The 26,955-nt window shown below is 41.5% G+C and overlaps 1 protein-coding gene across 4 annotated transcripts in view; it reads right to left on the bottom strand.

Annotated features, from left to right (window-relative positions):
* Positions 1-26,955, bottom strand: part of LOC146692848 (3',5'-cyclic-AMP phosphodiesterase 4C-like) — an 82,226-nt gene that overhangs the window by 27,715 nt on the left and 27,556 nt on the right. For 2 of the 4 annotated variants that reach the window (XM_085433065.1, XM_085433066.1), the window contains exon 1: positions 20,045-20,552. The exons of 1 other annotated variant lie outside the window; for it this stretch is intronic. In XM_085433065.1, coding sequence (XP_085289191.1) covers positions 20,045-20,280 — 236 coding nt within the window. In that variant the 5' untranslated portion in view covers positions 20,281-20,552. Of the gene's footprint in view, positions 1-14,957; positions 16,041-20,044; positions 20,553-26,955 lie in introns of those variants that run through there. One more of the 4 variants, XM_085433068.1, reaches the window with a different exon arrangement.

Here is a 26,955-nt window from a genome sequence, read left to right as displayed (position 1 = left end):
AGGCAGGGCACGGGAAGAACAAGCAGCGAAAGTATTTGTGCAAACCCAGATTTGAGCATTGCAAAAAGAAAGGAGGCCCTGTGTTCAAACTCTTCTCGCGCACAAACTGTGAATTCTAGTGAGTTAATGATAAACATGCTGCGCTACATTAGGGAGCAGAACATCATTTTCTGTGCTGATAAAAATGTGCTTTTTTTTCCTGAAAGAAAAATACATTACCCACACATGGGCAACAAGCAAAACACGCTAGATATCTTCCAGTTGTTCGTGATATCACCGGTGCTTTTCTTAGCCCTCCATTATCTTGCGAGGGCGTAGCAATCCTGTGAGAGTCACAGGATCGCACAAGGTGATCTTGGAAGTGATCTCCATTTATTCTGACAATAACAAATGAAATAGAAACAACAGCTTCAGGCTCATCTCCCACAGGGGAACAGTCCAAAAGAGTTAATCAGTGTGTGGAGCTAGCAGCAGGTTTAGAGTGGTCGCTGAATGGACACTTTTCACTCTTAGATCTCTATAGGATTTGCCTCAGCATGCACAGTGTTTACAACTTACATACAGGACATAAACAGAATGTATTAAAATCAATAATGGTGTATAAATCAAATTAAGCTTTCCAAACTCCCAAATTTCTGTTGTTTCTAACAGTAAATGCACTGAATAAATAAATGTGGCATTCCAATTAAGCATCCTGGAGCTAAACTGAAACCCCAAACTGCAATCAGTTACAGCACTGCCCGCTCACAGTTTCCAGAGAGCAGAAAAGGTGATTTTAATGAGTGGAATTTCTTCTCTACTTATACTGGTCACACGCTGTACAGTAAAATATCACTTTACACTTTACGGCAAGCATATTGTACCATCAGTGGAAACCCTAACAACCCTAACAAATCTATCAGCTCCTCTCTTTTATAAAACTGCACTGGAGCCGCACCTTCCTTAAGAGCCAGTTGCTCTTTCCATTCACCTGACCAGCCAGCCACTGCGGATCGCTGTCCAAACAGAGCACGCACTCTGCGTCCAACATCAACATCTGATCTCAGAGCAGCTCGTGTCTCTCTAAATATAGCCAAGGGGAGGAGAAGGTTGCTGAGAGTCAAACCAGCTGCTGTATTTATTATTTTTCTGTCACCTCTGACCTACAGGCAGAGGAAGGACTCTTGTCTCTGAAAACAGCAGAGCTCTGTTTTAATTGCTGTCACGAGAAACAAAGGAAGGAAGAAAGCGAGAGAAAAATTGGTGTCTGGGGCTGTGTGCATAAATTTAAAAAAAAGAAAAAAGTGTGACACAGTGTTTTGTGAAATCTGTTTGCAGCCAGTACAATGGTGCAGCTATTAACCACTACTGCAACACATCTCACACACATGAATCATCTTATAACATAAACCTAATGCACACATACTGACATAAAACACTCCAATCAGACCATCAGAATAAGAACTAATAGCATTTTTTGTCCTAGGATCACACCCTTTCATCCACATTTGAAAAGCTGAAACTCTGAACGCTTGAACCTCATTTTAATAAAAGATAATTTTGTAAAAGTGTGTGCCGTCTAACGTAACAGTAAGAAATTTGGCTTTTTTTTTTTTTACAGACTTTTTACTGGTGTGGAGCTGAAGAGGTTAAAATTTTGGAGTTCAGGGTGCCTCAAAGGTTGATTCGCTCCTCCGGACGGGTATTGATCATGGAGGTCTATGTGCAGTGATTATCTCTGTCCATCCAGCCAGGCTGAAATCCATACAGTGGCTGATCAGCATTAACATCATTAGAAACTGGTTAGGTGGGTAACACACTAGGCCAGAATGACCCAGAGCTACACACACACACACACACACACACACACACACACACACACACACACACACACACACACACACACACACACACACACAAAGGCAGTGTGTGATTACAGCCCCAGCGGTAGAGATCCAGATTTGGCTCCAGCATCGACCTGAAAATCGAACAGCCTTAAATCACACTGGTGCGCAACCGGACAGGCTGGTTTGGGGCACGAACAGACACGCATCCGTCTTTGCCCAGCAACAAGCCGTGCTGGGTGCCCCTTTAATCAAGTTCATACGCCAGTAATTGGCGCCTTTCAGTATACAGTGATTGAGTCCAGTGGTGAGGCAGGAGCATGCAACTTCCTCCTCTAATTAGCCAAGGGCAGCCCGGGAGCAGCCAATCACATCTCTGATCAGCAGGACACAACAAGATGGAGACAGCACAGAGAGAGTGTTTTTTCTAACCCTTTGTTTCCCGTGAGGGTGGAGAATCACACTTAGTAAATTTAACAGCTATGAATACTACATACTGTAGTAATGCATTAAAAGGACAAATAAAAAGAGAGCAAAATCTACTTACTATGTATTTATTGATGAGACATGCACTCATGCAATATACTCAATTGGAACAGGCAAGATACTGACCTTTCCAAGTGTATGAGGTGCCAGTCACAACATTACCTGTTCATGTTAACGCCATGTCTGTTGCCACCACTGAGGGCTACAGACTCACAATCCAGGCCTGTTGTAGTTTTTCATTAAATGATCCCAGTGCATTCAAACACATGGATTAGTTTATTTCTTAGGCTTAACAGGGACCCTAAGTTCAGGCACTGGTGTTGTTAGACAGAAGGTCTTATATTCCCATATTTTACTTATATTTTGCATGCATATCTTTGGCACAAATACAGTCCTAGATGATATCCGTTCCCCTACATATTCAACGTCTTTGTTAAACTTCCACAAAGCAAAAAACAAGAGACAAGCAGACTCTGAGTCACTTTTCCTCTATGTTAGTATTTCTTTCTTTACCTTACTGTTCCAGTTGTCTTGCAACTCCACTTCCCAAAAAAGGTTGCGTCATCTTTTTTCATATAGCTCGATTATTATTTAATTTTACCTGTCAAGCCAACTGAAGTGCGATCTCCGGGCTTTCCCTACCTGGCCTCCCGCTGTGTAGGCGGAGCCCTCAAGTCTATGTAGGTGATGGAGTTCACCTGTGACAAACTGAGCAGAAGCAGGCTGCATGTGGACACCTTAATTCCTCATTCGTTAAAAGTCCGGTCAACCAAACTATTGTCTACTGCGAGAAAACAATTGGACAGCGCCGCTTTGTTGAGTGTTTGCCTGGCTCTGAGTTGATCATCATTCCTGGAATCACACAGATGTCAGGATAACACTCAGTCCACTATTCTAGTAGTGATATTCAACATGAGTACACACACACACACACACACACACACACACACACACTTGACTGCTGACGTCAGTTGTGGTTTCATAGCTGTCGCTGCAATGCCGATCGACCAGCATGCAGGCCTGCAATTATTCCCAGCCCAACGCTCCTCTCACTGCAGCTTTGTTTTCCACCAAACACAAAGGATGCCATGAAACACGCTAAAGAGAAACCAGCTGGCCCGAGCTTGCAGACGCGGTGGGATTTCTGTCGACACGTGTTTGTTGTAGGAACGTAGAGGAGCGACTCTGGGGACTCTGAGTCGAGGCGTCCCGCGGTTCAGCGAGCTGAGCCATCATCTGTGAACTGGAAATGATTTGGGATCATGTCCAGGGAGCAGCCATCAATATTTCCTGTCCTCACATCAGGGCACATCCTTTGTCACAAAACGGGAGATTAATGATGGAGCCTGTTATATTTGTCTTGAAGGTGCTAAATAAACCTCTATGTAAGACAAGAACCAACTGGAGAGGAGAACTTGTAAAGATGTATGGCATCATCGTTGTGTCACATACGAAAAGCTACATCTGGATGACAGATTGAGTGAATTCAGACACAAGATCAGAAGACTAAAGCACCAACTGGGAGGGGGTCAAATGTCAGTGCCGATAAACATTTATAGGGTCCACTGAAAGCCTTACATATAGATAGGCCATGTTTGCCAACCAACTATTATCACAAGACCAAAGTTCCAGTACAATATCTAACTTAGTTACATAATTACAATAAACTAGAGAGCTTCAAAAAGGCCTGAAAGCTCAGGTAAAAACTCTTTGAAAAGTAAGTAACTTTAAAAATAAAATAAAATAAATTATTAAATTTTCTTGCCACCTCCGTCTAAGTGGAAAGCTGGCTGAAATACCCTCTCTGCTTTGTAGCACATCCAGGTCCTCGGGGAAATACTTAACCAGAACAATATATGCCATTTTATGCTTTTTGGAAGAGTAGTTACTATTGTTGAGATTTGTAAAACCCACCAAACCCATACAGTTTAAAGAAACCCTGCAAAAATAGAGCCAACAGAGCAGATATACATATCAGTGTGATATGGCAAACACGGGCTGAGATATGCCTGTGACAAGCATGAGTTATACAGATGGAGCTGGTGCAGGTGAGTAAAGCCTAAGCAGCTGCAGGGGCATAATGAGAGCACTGATACTGTCAGCTGATACTCACTGCTGACTCATTCTCACTGTGAGCACAACTCCACAACTGCAACAGCTAACATTACTCTCTATTTACATTATGTGGGAATACATACTGGCAGCTCACGGTGACCTGTGACCATACGGGGAGCGAGCTGTGCATCGCTTTTCCGTGTGTTGACATGGCCTGGGGCCCATGGCACCGGCCAAGCTGCTGCAACGCCACCAAAGGTCAGCTCTCATTGCTGAACTACTGGGAGGGGACAGGCAGAAAGCACGAAAAGTCACACGACACCTTTTCTGAGACGATGCTGCTGTTTGATTCCACGTCTGATTTTGATTATTATTATTTTTCTTTGTGAATAAAAAAATAAATAAATCACACGACGGATGTTGATAAAATGTTTCTTTTAAATGAGCTAACTGGTCATCATGTTTAAGTCGATAAATATGTTTTACGTGTGAATCTAATAAGAGTACTTTTGGAGACGTCTTGCGTTTTTCAACTCTTACCACCTGCAGCTAGGACACAATAAAAAGATATCAGCTCAGTTTTACTACTTACAAATGACTGCCTGTGAGGTCAGTGGTTTGGCATTTGATTTTCTGGAACATCTACATGTGAATCTGATAGTAGATGCTCATATTTAGAAACATTACAGGTAACACTGTGGTCTGGCATTTTACAACAACAAGGGAACCCGTCTGCAGGGCAATGCAACAGTCGGCATTGTAGTATGGATCTGACTTTGTGAGGCAGCACTATAAAGTATGTCGCTTTACAAGCAGCAAAGACCATTTCACTGTCATCTTCATGCAAACACCAAACACTTCCGAGCCCATCCACTGAAACCTGTCTGCTCTCACCTTCAACAGAGATCGCACTGAAATTCACTGAAAAACTAAAAAAACAATTCCATCTGTTTACATGTAAAAAAATCTATCTATCTATATATATATATATCTATATCTATATATATATATATATATATCTATATATCTATATCTATATCTATATATATATATATCTATATCTATCTATCTATCTATCTATCTATCTATCTATATATATATATATATATATATATATATATATATATATATATATATATATATATATATAAATCTTAATGTGCAGTTTTAATTTGTGCAAACATTTGCAACATTAGCCATAATTTCACAATTTAGTTATTAAAAATGTGTCATGCAATTCATATCATTTTTTAAGGGTAAAAATGCTGATGAGGTACAAGTCTCAAAAACTCACAAGAGCACATGTACCAAATATGATATTCTTGGCTTTAAAGGGTTAAAATATACATTTATGATTAAATCAGGACAATATAACATCTAGCAAGATTTCCAAGATTTTGATTTTTTATTTTAATTATATTCTGATTACAGCTACAACATAATGTAAGATGTAGCTTTTTTTTTTTTATTTAATTTAAATAAATGACTGAAAATGACCATATTGGTCAAAATGCTTACTTTGACAAGGCTGCAACCTAAAAGTAAGAAAGAAGTCATGATGTCTATTTTACTTTTTGCCACCACAGGCCTTACAGTCTCCTTCATTAAAAAACAAACAAACAAAAAAACTTTATTGGAATTTAAATTGTCAGTGACAAACGGGGGCTTGGTATTGAACTCTAGTATTGAAGTCACAATGCAGAATTACCACTAAAATACTTTTATCAGTTCCTAAGGCTCTCAGTGGTTTGGCCCCTCAGTACACCTCCTGTTTGCTTACTGTTCACAGTCCGGTCATCCCCCTCAGTTCATCAGCTGCAGATCTTTGAACTGTTCCCAGAATCAGATCTAAGTGAGCTGAAGGTGCTTTTAGTCACTGTGGTGCTGTTCTTTGGAACAAGCTCCCAGCTGATCAATTAAATTGTGCATCAAAAGCATTAAATAAATCTATTTTTATCTACGCAGTCCTACAGTAAATAGGAGCTTTTTCTTTTGTTCATTATATTTTGTTTCCTTTTAGGAACTGTAAATGTGTTTTTACTGGTCCTCATTTAGTTTGCATGTAATGAAATGTGCTATATAAATAAAATTTCCACTGCCACAAGATACACTTAAAAATTGTACTATGCCTGCTCAGTTCTTAAAGACAACCTTGCGAACATGCTATGGTTGAAGAACAGAAGCAGACACTGAGAAAATATTCAAGCCCAGAACAAAAAGATATTCAGGCTGCCAAAAACAGCAAATCTTTACACTGGAGAAACTGAAAAGAGGCGACAAATAATAATAATAAAAAAGTCGCTTGCATGTGGACTATTTTTTAACTGAAAAATTATCGCATCATTAGTCTATAGAAACAAAATTTTTAAACTAAACAATTAATCAGACAAATATTTTATTAAATATTAATCAATAACTAAAATGTTGTTCCGGGTCCAAGTATTTCCCACAATACTTACAGTCAAGTACTATATACAGTACTAATAGTATGTGTACAGTACAGGTCAGAACAAGAAAAGACAAGACGTAACGCGGTGCTATGAGTCGTCGTGCAGCGTCAGTGTCAGTGGGGAAAAAAAAAAAAAATCAGGACATAATTAGAAGGGAGGTGAGTGATACATCGTCACTGACGCTTTTCCACTCTCAGCAAACTCCCCCTTAATCATAACCCTAAAGGCAAAAGCTAAATATTTGCACTCTCTGAAGACTCTCTGTAAAAGTACTACTAAAAGTAGTAGGTTTCCCTGTTAAACAGATTTGGCAGATTACACTCCACGTTGAGCTCTCCTTTATGCGGTTCATCCATCAGGCCTATAAATACGTCCAGCTCAGCATTCATTAGGTATCTGCCTTTGAAGGTTTTTTGTTTTTATTGGTGGGTTGACATTATAAAATCACTTTGATCCCCCTCCCTGTCAAACACGGCTTATGTCGTCATTACTTTTCTGGAAGGTCAGCTGCAGAATTAGTCATATTTCCTTCTGTGCTCTTAAAGCAGCGGACACTTTCAGGTATACTCATACGTGTTGTAACACATGAGGATGTGTCAACTATACAGAGTTGTTTTTTATGTCATATAGAGATGTCGTTACATATTTCTGTATCTACAACTTCTACATCCATCCATCCAGATTCTGCACATTCAGGCGTCAGCTGTTCCTTCTTCAATCATCTTAAAAAAAACTTCTCTGTTTTGTAAAATCACTACAAATATGGACAATGGTCATACTCTAAACAGTCAGTATTTAAAGTATCAGAGGAAACGAGCTGAGGTGGTCAAGCAGCGGGTTAAGCTGAAATTCATGTATAAATGACGACTATATAAGACGCACACACACAGATTTACAAGAAACTGATTCATAAATTCCAAAGATCTCATCAGTCCATCTGACTCACCATTAGAATTGCAAACCGCACAGACAAACTCTGATGACTTTGTCATTGTGAGCTAAAAGCCACTGTGTGATTGCATATTTTCCACTCATATGCACATGTCACTCTCTATTCCGTTAATGTCCTGGAATAAAATGATTTGGATCCAGGAGATGAAGAACATTTTTGCACAGTGTGAACATCAGGGGCTTGTTTGGATGTAAAGATACTGTGCTTGTTAAATAACAATATCAAAGTATTCATTGTATGTTGCTTTAAAGGGAAACTAACACACGTACTGAGAGTGCAGCTTGATGATATGAACACTAAAAGAAAACACGATGTAAATGCCACATACTGGAGGATACACCGCTTTGAATTTCATTCTAATTTCTCTAACCTAAATAGACATAAATACACATAAAATAATATGATGCATTAATGCTATTTTAGGTTAAAAAATGCTCTAGTTCTTCATTATGTTGCGGGGGCCAAGTTACAGTTAAACCCATAACTTTAGTTATTTTAAGTTAATATAAAAGAACTTTACTTTGTGTGAAAGAACTGAAAAGCTTTCTTAAGAAAAACAAAAAAGTTCAGACACCAGTGTGCTCAGGGTTGTGCAACAACAACATCTGGATTGAAACCACATCTGGCCTACCGCCTGCGCTTTTGAACGATGTCGATGGGACGGTTGACGGCGCACGGCGACCCGCAGATATTCCCGTTCCGCATTTTGAAGTAGCGATCCTGGACCGAGGGCGTCAGATACACACAGTTAGTTGGTAAACTCATGTCTACAGTTTGTCTCTCAGCTGCTTTTGTTCTCCACTAATTATCCTTTTCCTCCTCCTCCGGGCGCTCCTCTGCTCCTCGGCTCCCACGCGCTCTCTTCTCTCCCTTCACGGCACACCGGGTTTCCACTGACACGCGGGCAGATGGAGGAAAGCCCTCCTCGGTGTGTTTTGGCAACATGACTCCAGTCCGGCGTTTGGAGAGGGCGAAGAAAGGAAAAGGGATCAAAGCAGTGTGGGTTTTAAAGAGTCATTTCCTCAGCGTCATGCTGCTGTTTCATGCGGTGGAACACGGAAAAGCTAAACAAGAGCAGAGCGTGAGGAGGCTTCTTTCTAATCCACGTTGAGGAGTTCAGAGCTGAACTCTCCCTCCCTCTGGAGACACGCTCCTTTCTCCCTCCCTCTGTCTCACTCTGTCTCCTCCTTCCAGGCACATGGACTACTGAGGCTTTAAAAAAGACATGAACTATGTACATGTGCATGTACAGTATGTGTGGGTTAGAGAGGGGACTGATATGGGTGTATTTGCTTTCAGTTGGAGTAGCTTCATTGTGTGCATGTGGATATACTTCTGCCATATATCTCAGCGAGGACCAGTTTGAGTTTCAATGAGAACTGTGAGGCAGCCTTCGCCTTTTAAGATCCCTTTAAAGAATTCAGTTTTGGTTTAGGGCAGGATTGCGAGCTTAGTTTGATTGTTAAGTAGGGAGGGAAAGTATTATGTAAATGAATGCTGGCACAAAGACATGTACGTATGTGTATTTTATAAGCAGTGTATGTGTGCGTAAAAGAAGAGGTGTGTCTCCCATCTTACTTATTTGCAGAATCAACAAACACACATGAGTCATGAAGCATTCCTGCCTCACACCTCAAAAATGTCATCACTTCATTCATTACATATGAATATGAAAAAATTCACCCTATTTACTGTATGAATTTTCCAATTATTGCCATTGTGAGGTCACAATAACCTTTGACCTTTAAGGAGGATCTAGTCAGTTCCTCGAGTCCAAGTGATCATGTGAGACAAATTTAGAAAACTACATCTATGTGCAACAGGAACCATTGACACTCTGACGACATGATGGCCAGACTTGTGTGGGAAAGTATCAAGTACTTTTAAAGTATTTTCAAAAGAAAAGCGAGCAAAGTCGCTTAGTGCATCTGAGGAGCAACATTCAAACAGCAGTGTGTTAGCAGGTTTAATTAGATATTCCCCCTTTTTGTGAAATACTTCAGCCTGCAGCAGCTCTAGCACACCAGCACCAGTCAGTCTCACGACACAGAGCGGTGGACTTGCTGGACTCGGTGATCTCACCAACTGGCTGGCCCGCTGCTGTCGACACTGCAGGCAAATATTTGTCTTTTGAGACAGTGGGCCGGAGCCTGGGTCAGACGTGTTGGCAGGCACACGGGAGAGGAGGTGGAGCAGAGGGGGATTTAAATGTCAACCCGTTTTTTAAAAAAAATGGTTGGCTAACGATGCAGCCAGATGTTGTGACGTAGTCACAAAGGGGGGACGCAGATGTTTCACCCTAATCTCTGAACTTTTAAGTGGCTAGTTGTGACGAAGTCTTTCTGTGCGGAGCTATTTCTCAATGGCTGGTGTTCCCACAAAGCCACACTTTAATAGCATAGCAATCATCTTTAACTTCAGCAACAATTTTTTTTAATCAGTGAAGATTAAAACAAAAAGAAAGCTCATTATTCATGGCAGGTAAGCTCGCAGTTTCTGTGCTACTCCAGTGTAAGTAACGGGTCTAAGAAACCCTCCAAACACCACCTCTCTCTCTCTGGGACATTGCTGCTGGATGGGCTGCTCAAATCTATGAAAAACATAATAATTCAAGGTGATCAGGAACATGTCTGTGGACACATAAGAACCACACTTTTTACCAGCTTATTATACCGTTATGCTGTATCCTGTGTGACTGTAATCATAACTGACCTCCTTCTAGTCTCCCAAAAGAACTGGGTCAGACGCTGGTCCCTCTAAACCAGAGCAGCCTAATAATGACGTCAACACACTTATAAAAATAGTGTTAAACTAATCTGTTGCATTACCCTCATTCATAAAAAAGACCATGGGGAACCCTACACATCTTCTGGTGACTTTCCTGCAAGGGGAATTGACAGTTTCACTCTTTATTTGTCTCACAGTTATAGCCAGATGCAAACTTTCCCTGCACCTAAGTCAGGGACTCCATTCATGTGAATAAAGCATAATAAAAATAAATAAATCAAACTGGTCAGCCGTCACTCATTGTGGAAATTATAATTGCAAACAGAATCACTGGCAACAGTTTTATTGGAATCAAACAATCAAGAGCACATTTGGTTTGCTCCTGTAAATGCAGACAGAGTAGGGCACTCTAAACTGTCACTGTCAATAAAGACATAAAACATCCCTACAAGCAAACCTCCTGCAAACCCATAAAACACATTAAGACTGAATTCCCTTCCAGCCATCTGGCATAAGGTTTTCCAAGAAGCCCAAGAACCATGCATCAATCAGGCTTAACAATATGACCACCTGCCAAATATTTTGCTGCCAAAACAGCACTGAGCCATCAAAGCACGGAGCCTTACAGGCGTGGTATCTGGCACCAAGAAATTAGCAGCAGATCCTTTAAATCCGGTACGTTGCAAGGCGAGGCCATGGATCGGACTTGTTTGTCCAGCACATCTCACAGACGCTCGACTGGATTGAGATACAGGAAATGTGCTTGTTGACACCGTTCTATCAGAACCAGCATTTAATTTTTCTGCAATTTGAACTAAAGTAGCTCGTCTGTTGGATTGGGCCACAAAGGCCAGCCTTCGCTCCCCAGATGAAACACTGGGCTTTGGCCTCCAACGATCCTGTTGCTGGTTCATCGCTGTTCCTTCCTTGGACCATTTTTGACAGATACTGACCACTCCAGATTTGGAACACCCCACAAGAGCTGCAGTTTTTGGAGATGCTCTGATCCAGTCGTCTAACCGTGACAGTTTAGCCTTACATCTGCCAATGTTTCCTGTTACTAACAGATCAACTCACTGCTCACTGCTCCCTAAAATGTCCCACCCAATAACAGGTGCCACGCTGAAGAGATAATCAGTGTTTTTCAGTTCACTTGTCAATGGTCATGATGTTATGCCTGATCGCTACACACACACACACACACGCACGCACGCACGCACGCACGCACGCACGCACGCACGCACGCACGCACACACACACACACACACACAAATTCAGATGTTCAGATGTTGGGTTTGGCAAAATAAAGACTAATCCATCTGCTTAGTCCGCAACAATAATATGATAAATATTTCCTGGTTTGTAAAGGACGGTCTACCTGGAACAGCAGCAGCTCCTCTGGGCGTCTGGTTACACTTTTTGGCATCAGACCATTTTCGGTCAGGGACACAACGTCAGCGAGTGCCTGGTGTTTTCTGGGAAGTCTTATTTTCACAATTGCTTCTTGTTCATTTTCCCACATTCCAGTTTATCTCGGAATGCAGATTCCCAGTTTATAGTTTTGTTGAGTTGATTAAATTGAAAAGGAAGGCCTCACAGAGCTAAAGTGGCATTACTAGAATGCAGAATATTTTCAAAAAGGTGAAAAACTAAAGCACAGAGGTACAATTCATTCCTCCCTACTCCTGCATTTTTCCAGCACTGTCTTAAAGGCCATTTGTAATATCTGGAAAGACAGAATAAACTTATTTTGTTCCGCATGCTGTGATTTCTGGTATCATATTTAAATATTTGTAGTTAAACTAAACTCCTGTTGTTTCTCCCCTCCAATGCTGGCATCTGTCCTTGTGAAATGTTCCTGTGTTGGACCTCTAAACAGATGCCAGCGTGGAGATTTGCTGAGAATGAGGTGTTTGTGAGGCCGCTGTGTAACCAAATCCAACTGGCCAAATGACTTCCACGGCCCAGCTGGCTGCAGGCTCCTATGACATTACCTCTGCTAATGAGAATGAGCTGTGAGGGCAGAGTGTCATGAGCGTGTGTGTCTGAAAGTGTGAGAAAGTGTTTGAGGAACTTTTCAGTACAATGAAGTTTTGTTTAACTCCTCCTTTAAGGATCTTTTAGTGCGCTCTGCATCGGAAAGCAGGGAGAGTCTATTCTACAGTTAAAGACGCGAACAGTAAGACAGCAGCACAGATATTCTTGCGCCACCTTGTGCAGAAATCTGTGGTGACACAGTGAAGTGCACGCACAAACTTTAAAATACTATTTTCTAATTCAGTATTTTCCAAATGCATTCATACCACATCATTTATAATGAATTCTTAACATACTTTTAGACCTATTACTACCATCTTTGGTTATTCAGGAGTTCACACACTCCTCTTGATGGACTCAGGTCCTGTATCTCCTATAACACACACAACAGTCTTATCTATACCAACTCTTATCATTAGTTTTTTAACATTTATGTTTACTTGTCCAACACAAGTTAATAAGATGATGAATGAATATGAAATGTGGACATTGTGCAAACAGGAGTTTTGTAAAGCCACAGTTGTGACTAAGCTGAGCTGACAGCCCAGCAGAGGTTGCTGTTTGCCAGTAAACTAAATGGAGGAAAGCCAGACACACACACACATGCACACACACACACATATATAAACAATGCAACAGATCTCTGCACTCGTTAGCACAAATGAGAGTAGAAATTGCAATAATTTTAAAGAGTCAGCATCACAGTCTCCTTGTACTGATGGATAGCGAGGTAAACATCAACAGTACGTGATGTGAAAAGTGAATTATTAAAAAACAAAACAAAACTCAAGAGCCTATCATCAGTAATAACCCAGCAATAAAAAAATATCACATCTCTACTTCAAGAACTGATTTAACGCACACCCTGTAGCCCAAGATGACCTCACACACTCTTTGGTGGAACAATCAGTATGGATTTTGTGACTGGCGGCTATGGCTGTGTGCACGCAAGGAACGACAAACACGTGTCACATTCACGTGTTATTTGCTGCCAGCCTCTGGTGGGGCTGGGGGAACAAATTTAGGCTCGGGGGGTTTATTTTGGGGATCTGGTGTGTTATTGTGGTATCAACCCCCCACCCCACATCTCCCCTGCCCTGCTTAGACTCAACTGTGGCGGCACTAGGTCAAAAGTCAGTCCTAATATTAGTTTACTTGTTACAAACTGGGTCTAATGGGTAACTGGTTACTGATATTCTCTGTCAACCTGCCAAATCACAAAGTACTAAATATTCCAATATCCCTCATCTTAAAACACAAAAATTAAAGCATTTCACACAACTTAGAGCTTTGAAGCTGAAACTATTTCCCAAAAAGAGATTTTCTCTTATTTTGTAATTAAGAAAACTGAGTTATGTGACAACAGTCGTAATTCAAAAATAAGGAGCCCCAACAAATCCACTAAAAGTAATTCTAAGAGTAATATTAAATATAAAGACGTTTAGGAGGATTTAACTGGATTAATACTCCTAGTTCGCAGATCATGGTCACGGAGGTAAAGGTGTGGTTTTGCTGAGATGTGGCGTGCATAACTGAGTGAACTGCTGAACTGGCAGAAAAGAAGAAACCTTTGGCCCTCAGATTTCACCTCAGTTTACCAGCAGGGAGGGCAAAAACAGGCATGAGCAGTCGAGTTTGAATACACACAAACACAGCACAATAAGATCTACAGAAGGCGTGTGTGCAGTGAGAACTTGTGCAGAAAACTTGCTTATAACTTAAGAGACGTGCAGACGCACAGAAGCCAGTGAGGGATTATCATTAGAGTCAGCTCCTCATTGTGACGTCAGGAATAACTAACGTCACATCTGTCCAAAACATCTGCCTCCTGCTCGGAAACATCAGTGAGAAAAGTTTGTTATTCATGAAGCGGAGGGCACACAATCAGTCGACTATTTGAGCAACTTCATCGTGCAATAAAATGTGCGTGACTTGCAGCAGAAACAGGAAGTCTGTTGGCTGGAACTTACCACAAATGTAACTTGCTTCCTCTTGAAAGCTGCTGGTTTTAATGCAAGCAAATACAAAATAATTGCATTTTAAAAAACACCAAATCACAACTTTAAAAACAATGCATTGGCATTGTCAAAGAAGTTGGTACTATGAAATCTAAGTTCCAATTACCAAAATTGTATAATCATTTGAATATTTATCAGCTGCTACACGCCAGCTCTCTGCTGCTGTTTTTTAAAAAAAAAAAAGTGAGATCTCATGCCAGAGTGCCTACTTTATCTGCAACAGCCTTCTCTGGGATGTGTGTTTGTTTAAAAAATTATTATCTACAGTCTATTTTCCATGTTTCTTACTGTCGCAGTGACACTACAAGTGCAGATCTCTGAGCCAATCTCGCTGAGCAGCCTATCTGAACACTCCCTCTCATGAATACGAGTGCCAAGGAGATGCAGGATGCAGAGTTTAGGAACATACCCCAAGCACGAGTGTCTCCGACCGTGTCCAAAACCAGTCAGCCCTCCTTTCCTTGTCAATCGGAGGTCTTTGTTCATTGTCCCTCGAGCGCCTGACTCATATGAGACACTTTGGGCTGTAATGAAAATAAACTGCACATCTGATCTGAGCCTCTTACAACAGTTCTTCACAGTTTAGTTATTTTTCTCCCGTAAACCTCCGGGGGTATCTGGATCGGCTCCATGAAGTTTTGCGCGCCGATAAACCAAAAAACATGAAGATTCCAGGTGAGAGGCAAAAAGAAAATGGAAAGGATCAGATAGAGAGCAGATCTGCCCAATCTTCTGTTCCTCGGGATGCGGGAAGAGAAATCGTGGAATGCTGCAGAGTTTCTGCGCCGAGGTTTCAGGCAAGCCCCAACAAGGCAGACAGGAGTGTGATATTCAATTAGTCTCCACAAGCAAGAAGCACACATGCAGCTGTTGTAACTGTAGACTCAACTGAATTGAAGGATTTTCCACAGTTGTCTGTCCATTCTCATTGATTTGTTGTTGTAAATACCCAAACTAATCCCAGACATGACACTGACAGCATTCCTGAAGGGGTTTTCAGTAGTACAACTCCAAAACAGAGAGAAAACAGGCGACCTGTAGAGAAGTCTGAAAATTTTGAAAGTAGTGTTTCTCTACTTCTCTGTCAGGCACTCACTCACTGTTCGCAGGAAAGGGGAAGGGTTGAGCCACTTCTGAGAGCAGTGACACTGCAGGGTAGCGTCAGTGAGGGTTTGACCTCTTCCTTTGGCAGTGCAAACACTGGAGGAATCCCCCGAGGTCGCTGTGGGAGCTGAGGACAGACCACCACGAATTCCAATCTGTCTAGTACAGGATATCCAATGTCAAGATGTTCAAGTTACAAACTGGTCGCGTTTCGAGCCACACTTGCAGCTTTCCAAAGAAAAACCTCAAAGAGAGAAAATGCTCCCACATTTAGAGAGTTACAGGGCTGCACAACATTTCGGTGTGTCCCAACTTGTTAAAGGGAGATCTGACTCGACTGTGTGGCTGGCGGGTGTTTTTGTGTCTGGCAGAGCTAGCTTGACGCAGCCTTCGTTGACACGTGAGATCAACATGCTGCCTGACCCAATACCCTCCTTTTGTTGCCCTGCAGCTACATAATTATAGAGGTTATTGTTAGAGTTGGTGCTGGGCAGGGTGGCAACGGGGGCTGGGTGGGCCTGACAAAACACATGTTAGGATTTACGGCAAAAAAACGTGGATAAACTAACCATAGGGAGAAAGCCCTGAGTTTCAACTTGTGCAGTTTTTATCACCGGCAAGTTTCAGATTCAAAGACAATCAAAGAAGGGCCGCACCTAACAGATTAGTCTGCAGGTTATTGCTTTTGCTCAATCAATCAGTTGTTTGATTTATGGAATGAAAAAAATAGAGAAATCCAGTCTTTGCAGTGCTGTGGAAACCGCTGGGTCAAGACGTCATAAATGCAAACGTTTTTGCAGGAGTGGATGTCCCATTAAATTCACCCCAAGGTCAGACTGCACAATGCAATCAGACAGAAGATTAGTACAATCTCAGACTCTATAGGTCTCAGGTAGCATATTAGCACCATTAGAAAAAAAGTGGACTAAATGAAGTATGGCTTATTTGGAAAGGTTGCCAGGAGAAAGAACAAGGCAGCACAGTTTCGGTTTTCACAATTGCCTCTGAACAAACCACAAGACTTCTGGAGCAGTCTTTGGAGAAAGCTGTCAAGCATGGTGGTGGAGGGGTGACAATTTAGGCTGCTTTTGTAGCCACAGGACCTGAACATGTTGCAGTCATTGACTTGACGATGAACTCTCCTGTATAGTAAAAGTCTTCTAGAGTCAAATACGAGGCCATCTGTCAGCTAAAGCTGGGCGAACCTGCATCATGTAATGGACAATGATCCCAAGCAAAGCATCAAATTTACAACAGAATGGCTGAAAAAGAAAAGAAGGTAATGCGATGGCCCGGTCAAAGTCCAGAACGCAAGCTGACTGAAATGCTGTGGCAGGACCTTAAAGATACCTGAGGCAAAGGTATAAAAAAGAGCAGACCACAGTTCCTCCACAATGATCTGGGAGACTGATGGAGTCACATAAAAAAATTCAAGTTATTGATCAGGGGAATTTGTTGCACATCTTGCATGCAGACTGCAGGATCCTTTTCATCATTGGCAGTCATTGTGAAACAGGCTAAAATTTTGAGCATCAGTTGTGTGTTTTCTGACTAACTTATCAATGGCAGTGATAAGTGATATAAATTGCACGCCAGTGTAAATATATAAGATATATGGATGCATAAGTCACACGTTCCTGGCTTTATTTCCACACTGCTAACAGCAGAGGGGACTGGCCTTTGAGAGCTGTCAGGGCAAAACCCATGCAGATACTGACATGCCAATTCACTTTCAGACTGACGGACACTTGTTGCACGGCAACAACCAAACACACCACAACCACTTCCCTAAGCACTACATGAACTGCAAACTAAAATAGGGCATTGTGCTGATAGATCATTTATCTTGTTGTTAGCCCATGTATGTAAAGAGGCTCATAAGTTAAAACAGATCAAATAAACCAAACAGGATGTAATGAAGACAAAGAAACAGTAAAAATGGTCTGGCTCATTTAAATCCTACTGAAAGGTACCTGACAGTGCATGGGCTTTATAATACTAATGAATATCTGTCCTTAATGCTATTTTTCAATGCTGTTAAACATTTAAATAAGCAATAAAGGTCGTCTTCCTGATTGCCTGTGGGCTTATTTTTGTCATTACAACCACCCTGCTGTGACTCTTGTTATCCTTATTTCTTGTAACTACCCTTCCTTTAATCTGTCAAAAAAAAAAAAAAATGATAAGGAAAAGGTTAGACAAATAATTAAACTCACCACTTCCTCCAAAGCATTTTAACTAGAAGGAATTGATTGAAATACTCTGAATTTTAAATGGCTTAAAGCTGCACTTTTGTCCTCATCCTTCTTTTGCAGTCTTGTTTGGGTTTTAGTTTCTGCTCGGTGTGGTTCATATTTTATTTATGCTGGCACTGAGACTCGCACACCTGACAGGGTGGGGTGGCGGGGAGGCTCACAGTATAAAACAATAGGATGTTTAAACATTACACGGGCAGGCATCAAATGACATCAGTAAAATGTCACGACTGATGACGTAGGTACACGCAACGTGTTTACAGGCCGCTTCCTCTACATAGTCACAGGCAGGCTGCCAGGGAGGCAAACAGTCAGGGGGTTTGGAGAGCGGGAAGGGCTGCCGCGGGGGGGGGGGGGGGCAAAAGCACCCAGGTTTCATGTTTATCTGATAAAGACAGTTTAACTTTCGACTAAATGGTTCGTGACTGCGTGTGGGGGCTTTCTCTTCAGTATGACATCAGTTTGCAGCCTCTATAATTAAACTGATTGGTAAAATGTGTATTTATTGAGAGCACGATTATAATTTTTAGTACCATGACAACTCAAAGGTTAGTTGCTTTATATAATCTGGCATCTTAACGCTAACGTGGGATCATTACGCAACATATTATCTTTGGCAAATTTATCTTTAACAATGGCATGTTTTACAAATTTAAATATTTGTGTGTGAATTGCAGCTTTTTTTGATGCTATGTTTTAAACTCAAGCATAAGACAGCATTTATCACCATTGAATTAATTAAGAAAGGTGTGTATGGAATCTGTGATCATGTACAGGCAGCTCTGATGCCGTTTGTGTGCAAAATTGACAATAACAAGGGTGAAAATGAAAACCACAAGAAGAAACCACCAATATTGCTGCAAACAGCCTGCAGCCACATGAGGGTGGTGACAGCAGAGACAACCTTGTTAAGAAAGTCGTATAAAAATGATCTTCCCCTGTTAAAACTCTGCTCATTTTCCAACACTGTGACTGCTCTACAAAAGAGATAAAAACATCAGTTATTTACTACATATAACTGATTTTAATGCTAAAAAACACTTCTACGCTTGTAAACTTGCATCTCCGTGACCCGAAAATAGTTTTTTCCTGGAGTGTTTACATACATCAGAGAAAAATGAGGGCTTTAGACTCCAGGGTAATTTTCACAGCTTTCTCAGAGTTTCCTCAATTGACCTACTGGTCACGATTACGTCCGTGGAAAATCTAAATACGTCACTACCCGGCACTGCTGCTATTTTTTTCTTAAACTACCATAGTGAGGTTCTCTTTGGAAAAAAAAAATCAGCAAATGCCTTCATAGATCACTCTGTTATTTAAACAGCTTCATCCATCAAACTTTGAACATTTAGGCTCTGTCATAGCCTGAACAAGATTTACTCAGCTCCATCTTTTCTGACGTAAAAACAAAAAGCAGGACACAGGTTGCCTGTTTTCAGTCACAAGGACTGACAAAGTGACGATGCAGCATTAAGCGTCATCTTTGTGTTTACTGTGGTGAGCCACCCCGAATCCCTCCAGACTTTAGCTTTGTCTCTGCTACACAGAAACCCTGGTGGTATAGGAAACCTTTCTCATCTCTGGCTCCGCCAGGATTGTTGAACACCTTGGGCACAAAACAAAACCCTCTCTTTCATTGCCTTAACAATAAGGTCCTTTGAGATGACACCGGTCCCGACGTCAACAAAACTGTGATTTCCCACAGTTACCTTCTTATCAGACAATGAGGCTTTTTTGCTACTGCCAACCCATGACACATACCGTGATGACGTGAAAAAGCAGCCTCTGCAATGTTACCTCAGAGCTGCTGAACAAACACTGGGCCTATAGTTTATTAGAGTTCAGCAGAGTTCAGAGAAGATGACCTCTGAATCCTAACCTTCTGATTATCTTATCAACGTACAGCTGAAAGTTGTACCTATAAAGAACTCCTTCACCCATTCACCCCACTATGTCTTAGTGCTTTCTACCTAACAGCCACACTTCGATGAACACATCAGGAGCAACCCGGGCTTCAGTATCAGATTGAAGCGGCGATCGATTAGTAGACAACCTACTCTACCTCCTGAGCCACCCCTTACACACAGCTTTCCACATAAGCTAACGACAGTAATTAGATCCATGTCATTGACTCTACCTGGGTGTGTACGCCAAGGTGAAGCGGCGTTGCAGGGCAATGTTACGGTTCATGAGGAGCTTGCGGAACAGCAACGGCGAGTGACGGGGGGAGTTCTGAGGAGAGTCACCGGGGGACATCCTGGGAGATTCATAAGGCGAGCCGGATGGTGACTGCGGCTTCAGCTTGATGGGTTGAGGACTGCTGAGTGGGAAGGAGCCAGCCTCCCCTGAGCTTTCCAATAGGGCTTCACTCATGCTGTCGTGTAGGAGTTTAACAAAATGTTCCTCTTACGCTGCTCTCTGGTGCGACCTTCTAACCCCTGACAGGGAGTCCAAGTCATCCATCTCAGCACAGCAGCATTTATCAAGTGAATTAGGTAAACGGCTCTCAAGCGCGTCTTGTGATGATGCAGCTCAGATTCGGAGCCGCTCGTAGTTGGCTCTAAGTGCTTCACAGCCACTTTTGCGCTACGGCTTCATGGCTTTTCTCTACGGAGCCACCTAAAAGCCCTGTTGACGGACGTGGACACGAGTGCAGGAGTGTGCCCTCCCCTCGGCAGTAAGCTCTGTTTACATAGCACTGAGCTCTGCCTAAATATGGCCAGGCCTGAATTATAACGTTGTTAGCTCGTACCTCGGGTGAACTAGCTGCGTCCTGCACACACTTCACAGAGGAGTGAACCGTTTTACGTCGGCTTCCTTCCTCAACTCATCAGTACAGAAATATTAGACAGTGATTACAGCTCTGACTGTGTAGACACATGCCAGAGCTGTGCAGTGTCAAGAGGCCACAGTCTGGGTAGATTTTCACTATGATGGTTGCTGTAGTGGGGTAGTGGGGGTGGGTGGGGGTGGGGGCGACACTGTGTCTAAAAGCAGAGCCTGCTTGAGATAAAAGATAACGAGAATCCTGGAAATGTCACTTAAACTTTTACTGGTATCTTGACTGAGTAGCGTTTCCCACTGGGGCTGAGGGGTGATGGAAAAACAGAGATCAGCTCGAGTTTCATCTCTGACCCCCAGACAGCCAGTGACCCAACCCTCCGCTGCCCAAAACAAAACTGAACTGTACTGCTTGTGCCTAAATGTTCCCCTCGATAACGAGCATCCTGTAAATACATGCTGCATGTGCTTTAGTCGTGCTTAAGTTAATACTCGGCCCCAATCTATTAAACATCTAAATGACAGGTTCGCATTCAGGCAGTCAGGGATCGTTGCCATATTTATCACTGATCAGTACACGTCTTTCTAGATTTACAGTCCACACATTAAAAAACAGATCAAGAAAAGGGAACTGCAAATCACATGAAGAATCTCAAACATTATTAGGAGCTTTACCCAGTAGTTAAACAGTTCAAATTAAGCAAAACTTTTGATTCTCCATTCAAATGTAAAGTGTTCAGTGCTGTGCTGGTTCTGCACTGCAATCATCACAGATTGCTTGTCAATCAAACAGTGGAACCACAAAGTCTTTATGCAACACTATTAGTTTCTGGGGTTTTGTGGAAAGGGTTTTTCTTTCTTTCTTTTCATCTGTTTCATTACAAAAACACGAGACCTGCACAGATGGAGCGACTATGACAGCAAACCTTTGAGCTATTTAAGCTACAGTGCCACGAGGGCTGGAGTTAAAGTATGTGAGTAACACTTAAACCTACAGTTACTGTTTTTGTGACTGCACCGTAATGCATCTAAATGGGATTAATACCTTCACAGAAAATCCAGCCACAATTATCCCCACTGCCATAATGTCTCTTTGCCTCTGCATCCATTTTAATGAGGCATTAAAGTAAGGACGGAGAAGGGCTCTTGAGTTTGAGGGGCTGCCTGCCAAAGTACTGATTTAACTCAGGAGGGAGTGCAAGAGGTCACTGCAATGAGCTCATGAACAAAAACACTGCTGTTGTATGAAGTGCTGTTAAATGTGACCAGCAGATGGCGCCCACGCACAAACACAAGGACACAAATGCTCATGAATACACACACACAAACTCAGCATTATGAAATGTCAGTTTATTCTGCAAGGTTTTGAGCTGTAGCTACTGAGCTCTGGATCATTTATTTGCCATTTTCTTTAAAGCAACATAATGCAAACCCCAATTCACTTTGATCCTTTTAGCCCTGGAAATGGCCCACATCATTTGCCAACACAGTCTACCGATACAGTTGTGACTAAGTGAAGGTTTGGCTGAATGGTAATTTAAAAACCTGTAGACTGTGTGGGCCGACTCAGTCATACGGTTACCATTATGAGCCAATGGGGAGAAAAGACAAGGAGATGAATCCCGTGGCTTTTCTTTAAGTATATGTGGAACTATTTATTAGACTGAGTCATATAACCATACTCCTCCCACCAGCAACACCAGATCAAACACATGCAAACACACGGCTGACAGCAGAAAACACACACACGCACACACACACACACACACACACACACACACACACACACACACACACACACACACACACACACACACACACGGACACATGAATTCATTTCAAAAACACACAAACAAACTGGGTTTCAGCACCTGAAAAGCCTTGGAATAGACAGCACGCATGCTGCTTTATCAATTAAGCTCCAGTATACATAAGTGCATCACATACCCAGTCAAGGATCTTTAATCATAAAAACGATGGAAACAACCTAACTACATACCTAACTAGACAATTGCAGTTTATATTTAATCGAGAAAATACTCCCTCTATGAGCTCGCAGCAACTCCCAAGGCTACTTACTGTATGTTTTTAATAAAAAGAGACTACTTTCTCATTAATCTGTTTTCTCAGCAGATATGCATGTAAGAAAAATCCCATTTGTGGTGTGAAGACAGTGACAGATCCACGCTTTCACAGTTGGTGGAGATTTGGTTGTAAATACAAAGTCACAACAAGTCCAACGAGTATCTGTAAGAACCAAAACGGATTTGTTGGACACATAAAAAACAAACAAACAGTGATGGAGTGGTTAGTACTACTGCCTCACAGCAAGAAGGTTCTGGGTTAAAAACCATCTTCTTCCTATGTGTTTACATGTTCTCTAGCTTCACCCATCAGTCTATAACATACTTGTTAAGCTAACTGGTGATTTTAATTCAAAGCATGAATAGTGGTATTTTTGTCTGTATTACCCCTGTGATGGACTAGCAGCCTATTCAGGGTTTACCCCACCTTTCATACCCTTGAGAGCTGGGATACGAGACAGGATTGTGTTAAAAAAGCAAGACTGTGACAACATGTGTGCAGTGGGTTGCTGGATTAACCCTTTAAGACCTACCATAGAACCAAGTCCGCCAGAGCTTATCTTTATATTTTTACATGCTGTAGTGCCATTTTTGAGAGCATTTAAAGTTGTTATACATCAATAAAACCATTATAGCCCAAATATTAATAATATGTATGCATTAAGTCCATAATAACTACATAAATTGCAAAAAAGTGCAATAAACTCATTTTTGTTTTGTTTTTTACATAAATTTCTAGTTAGAGAAATTTCAGAAGTTTATCCCTCAAAACTGTACAAAAAAGTTGTACAAAATAGTTTCCAACAACAGGAAATGTATTTTGAGCGTCTTCATAGTTTTATTTTTGAGATACACCAATTTTTATGTCCTGCAGGAAAATCAGAATCAGAATCAGAATCAGAATACTTTATTCATCCCGAGGGAAATTAAGGGTTACAGCAGGCAGCACGCTAATGGCGCATGCGCACTCACAAAGGAACCTTCTGACCAACTTTACACAAACATCACATTGGGCAGACATGTCAGAAGGTAGGCTGATAGGAAAAAAACAACGAAAATACACTACATGAGGTAAGAGGAGGAGAAAAAAAACTCCACTCAGACTGAGCTCCTAGTGGGAGAACAGTTTGATAAAAGAAAAAACACCTCAGCACAAAAGCACATGACTATCAATACACCATAGAAACACGAGACAAGCAACAGGGCGGGTAAAGGGTAAGAGAGAGCCGGCGTAGACAGCGCATCCGGTCCTGCAGCATCTGTGCTGGTCCAGTTGACTGCTATCATCCCCGGTAGGGCACAAGCATCGAAGGCGTTGGAAAGGGAGGGGGATGAGTGAGTGCTTATCAGTGTAAGTGTGTGTGTGTGCGTGTCCATAGTTTAGCTGAGACAGTGTCCTTCGGCCTATCAGGCTAAGTAAACAGTCCTCCAGCCAATCCAGGTGTCCTTCATGGGGCGGGAAGAATAGTCATCACACAGTCGTTATCAGGGAGTTGTTTTGGTGGGCTCCAGCCTTGGGCCTGCAGCTGGAGCTGTGGTGTCCAAATGTTGAATATTGTTGATAAATATTATAATGCAATTTTGCAAAAAAACAAAACAAAACAAGTGCATAAAAATGAACTATTTCCAGCAGTGCAATTTGAGTTCCAAGCATCCCAGAAACTATTTAGAAAAGCATGAAGTCAAACATGACTTTTAAAAACACCAGTATAGGCTTATAAGGCCCCGAAGGTAAAAAAAAATTCCTCGAAATGACGTCACTTCCGGTTTCGGGCAGGTAATGGCGGACATGTGATAGTTCAACTATCGCATGTCCAACATAGGAAGTGTCCAACATAGGGAGTGTTATGAACAGTTGATCGGATCGGCAAAGCATGTTTCTGAAAAATTATGTTTTTGCTGCTGCAAGTGCTTTTTATGCAGTTTTTGCAAAGCCATATGTGGAAGGAAACCGTGACTTAGGACAAGCTGATGGCATAAGATGTAAGTACAACTCCTCCGGTTTCATATGCAAAAAAATTTATTGTGCTAGCTTACGTGGTTCCGGTTCTACAGGGATTTAAAAATAGTTATGCCGGCTTTAAGGGGTTAATGTGTTCAGCATAAAAGAAGAGCTGTACAGTGAGACCTAAAATTGTCTCGTTGAGGCCAAGTTATGGCCAAGTCTCCATCACTCCACTTCCCTAAGTAAATGTGTGGCACCCTGAGTATTTTGAGCATTAAGAACAAGTCTCAGATGTGTTTGCATCATAACACAGAGCGAAAAGCTCATTTGCTCCCACCTGATGTGATGTTAGGGCGACATTTAGTTCCGCCAGTAGGTGGCAGTGTTGGCTCAGCCAAACGGGTAACAGGCAAAATAATCCTTCACAAAAGTAACGCTAGTAACGTTTGTGTGCTAGCTAAGTCATGTTAGCCTCCTGCATTAATCTCTGTAACCGTGTTGTTCCATCAGTAATGTAAAAGGAAACTGTTAGCTGGTTTCAGTTAAAGTCATAGGAAATAGACCAGCCAGTACATGTTATGTTGTCAATTGTTTACTGGTCATTTTCTCTGTGTGTTAAGGGCTGATTAATACAGGGCCATTACACGTAATGCTACAAAAGTAATGCAGTCCAGTTATTACAATGGAAGCCGCCAGTAACACTGAATTCCTTTGCTGTGCTTCAGCGCAATAAACCTTCATGTGCACCTGAATGAACCCTGTCGTCCTTCAGTGTGTAAGAATTGCATTTTTTAGTTGGAAAGGTTAACGACATTACTCATTATTGAAATGAAGAATTATTAAGTTAGATTAGCATAAAAGCACTGTCATAGTTCTTTTTTAAAATTTCCTTAATTTAATCCAATGGGAGGTGAAGGAAACGTTTTATAAACACAGCTGAATCCCTGTTCACTCTGTAGGTTCACATGCTGACACGGTCTCTGTCTCTTAATACGACAATGTGCAAAAGTCTTGAGCCACCCCTCACTGCTCTATATTTTACAAGGAAACGGGTACAGTGATTTATTGAAACATGCTAACATACATTGAAATACAGTACATAATGCAACAACCGAGTCTGCACAATTCTTACAAGCTTGAAAGTCAATATTTGGTATTGACTTTCTTATAATTGCCTTAGGTAGTTTTGAAGGAGAGTCAAAGCTCCTTCAAATGTTGGCTGCCTTTTGTTACATTCTCTCTGTCAAGATCACACACTGCTTCAGTCTTTTCTGGATATCTTAATAACATGACTTTCAGACTGTTCGCCTGCTGCAGAGGTCTTACTTACTTAGGCCTGCCACTTCTTCACCTTCCTTCTTTCAGTTTCATCCCTGAGGTATGCTTGAATTACTCATAAGTCAGACTGTGCTGAGAATGAGCAAAAAAGCAGCAAATGCCCGAAGACCTTCAGAAAGTCTGGAGAACTATTGCTCAAGACTACACACACAACAAAAGAAAGAAGAAAGTCATGTTTCTTAGAAACAAAATATAAAGATATGCGGATGTGTAACAGCATTGTATGCACTTCAGTGTCCCTTTCTCCAGCATCGACATGTGACAGCAACAAAAAAAAACTTTATCCCATTACCAAATTCTAGCATAATTTATTTGATGGGTGTCAAATCCATCACTGTAGTTTTTATGTAGTTCTCAGTATTCAAATTATTCAACTTCTTTGCCTTAAAGGTTTTTCAAAGCGCATTAAGTGCAGATGAGTTTCTCGAGACGATTTCTTGTCTTTGTCTTTGTTTGTTTTTTCAAGTAATGTGCGCCATCTTTTTTTCCTTCTGGGATAAAAAGGATGCATGCACCATTGAGTTGAGCACTTTGCAGTGATTCTGCTCAGATGGGTGGCACATGAAGCTCAAACTAAATAACAGTACTATGTGTGTAGGCAGCATTATGACAGATGATAGTTCATCAAGGTGACTGACAAGAGATGGAGCAGGAACTTGACAAACTGAAAGGGATGAAGGCTGAATAAATAATACTTCACTCCATCAAGGAGAAAAGATTATTTTGTAACTGGTAATGAAGAATAACTTGATTTCAATGTCTCGCAGTTACTAACACAAAGAAATTGAATTATTCAGCCTAACCATCAAATTCAGCCTTTTTCACTGTGAAGATTTATCTACATATTAACTATTCATGTTTGCTGCAGGGCAGAATTTCATCACTGGTTGGCATTTAAGA

The sequence above is a fragment of the Copadichromis virginalis genome, linkage group LG15 (genome assembly GCF_057382275.1).
Source record: "Copadichromis virginalis isolate Kocher_CV1m ecotype Utaka linkage group LG15, C_Virginalis_male_GT1.1, whole genome shotgun sequence".
Taxonomy (NCBI): Eukaryota; Metazoa; Chordata; class Actinopteri; order Cichliformes; family Cichlidae; genus Copadichromis; species Copadichromis virginalis.
This window is presented reverse-complemented; position numbering and strand designations above follow the sequence as displayed.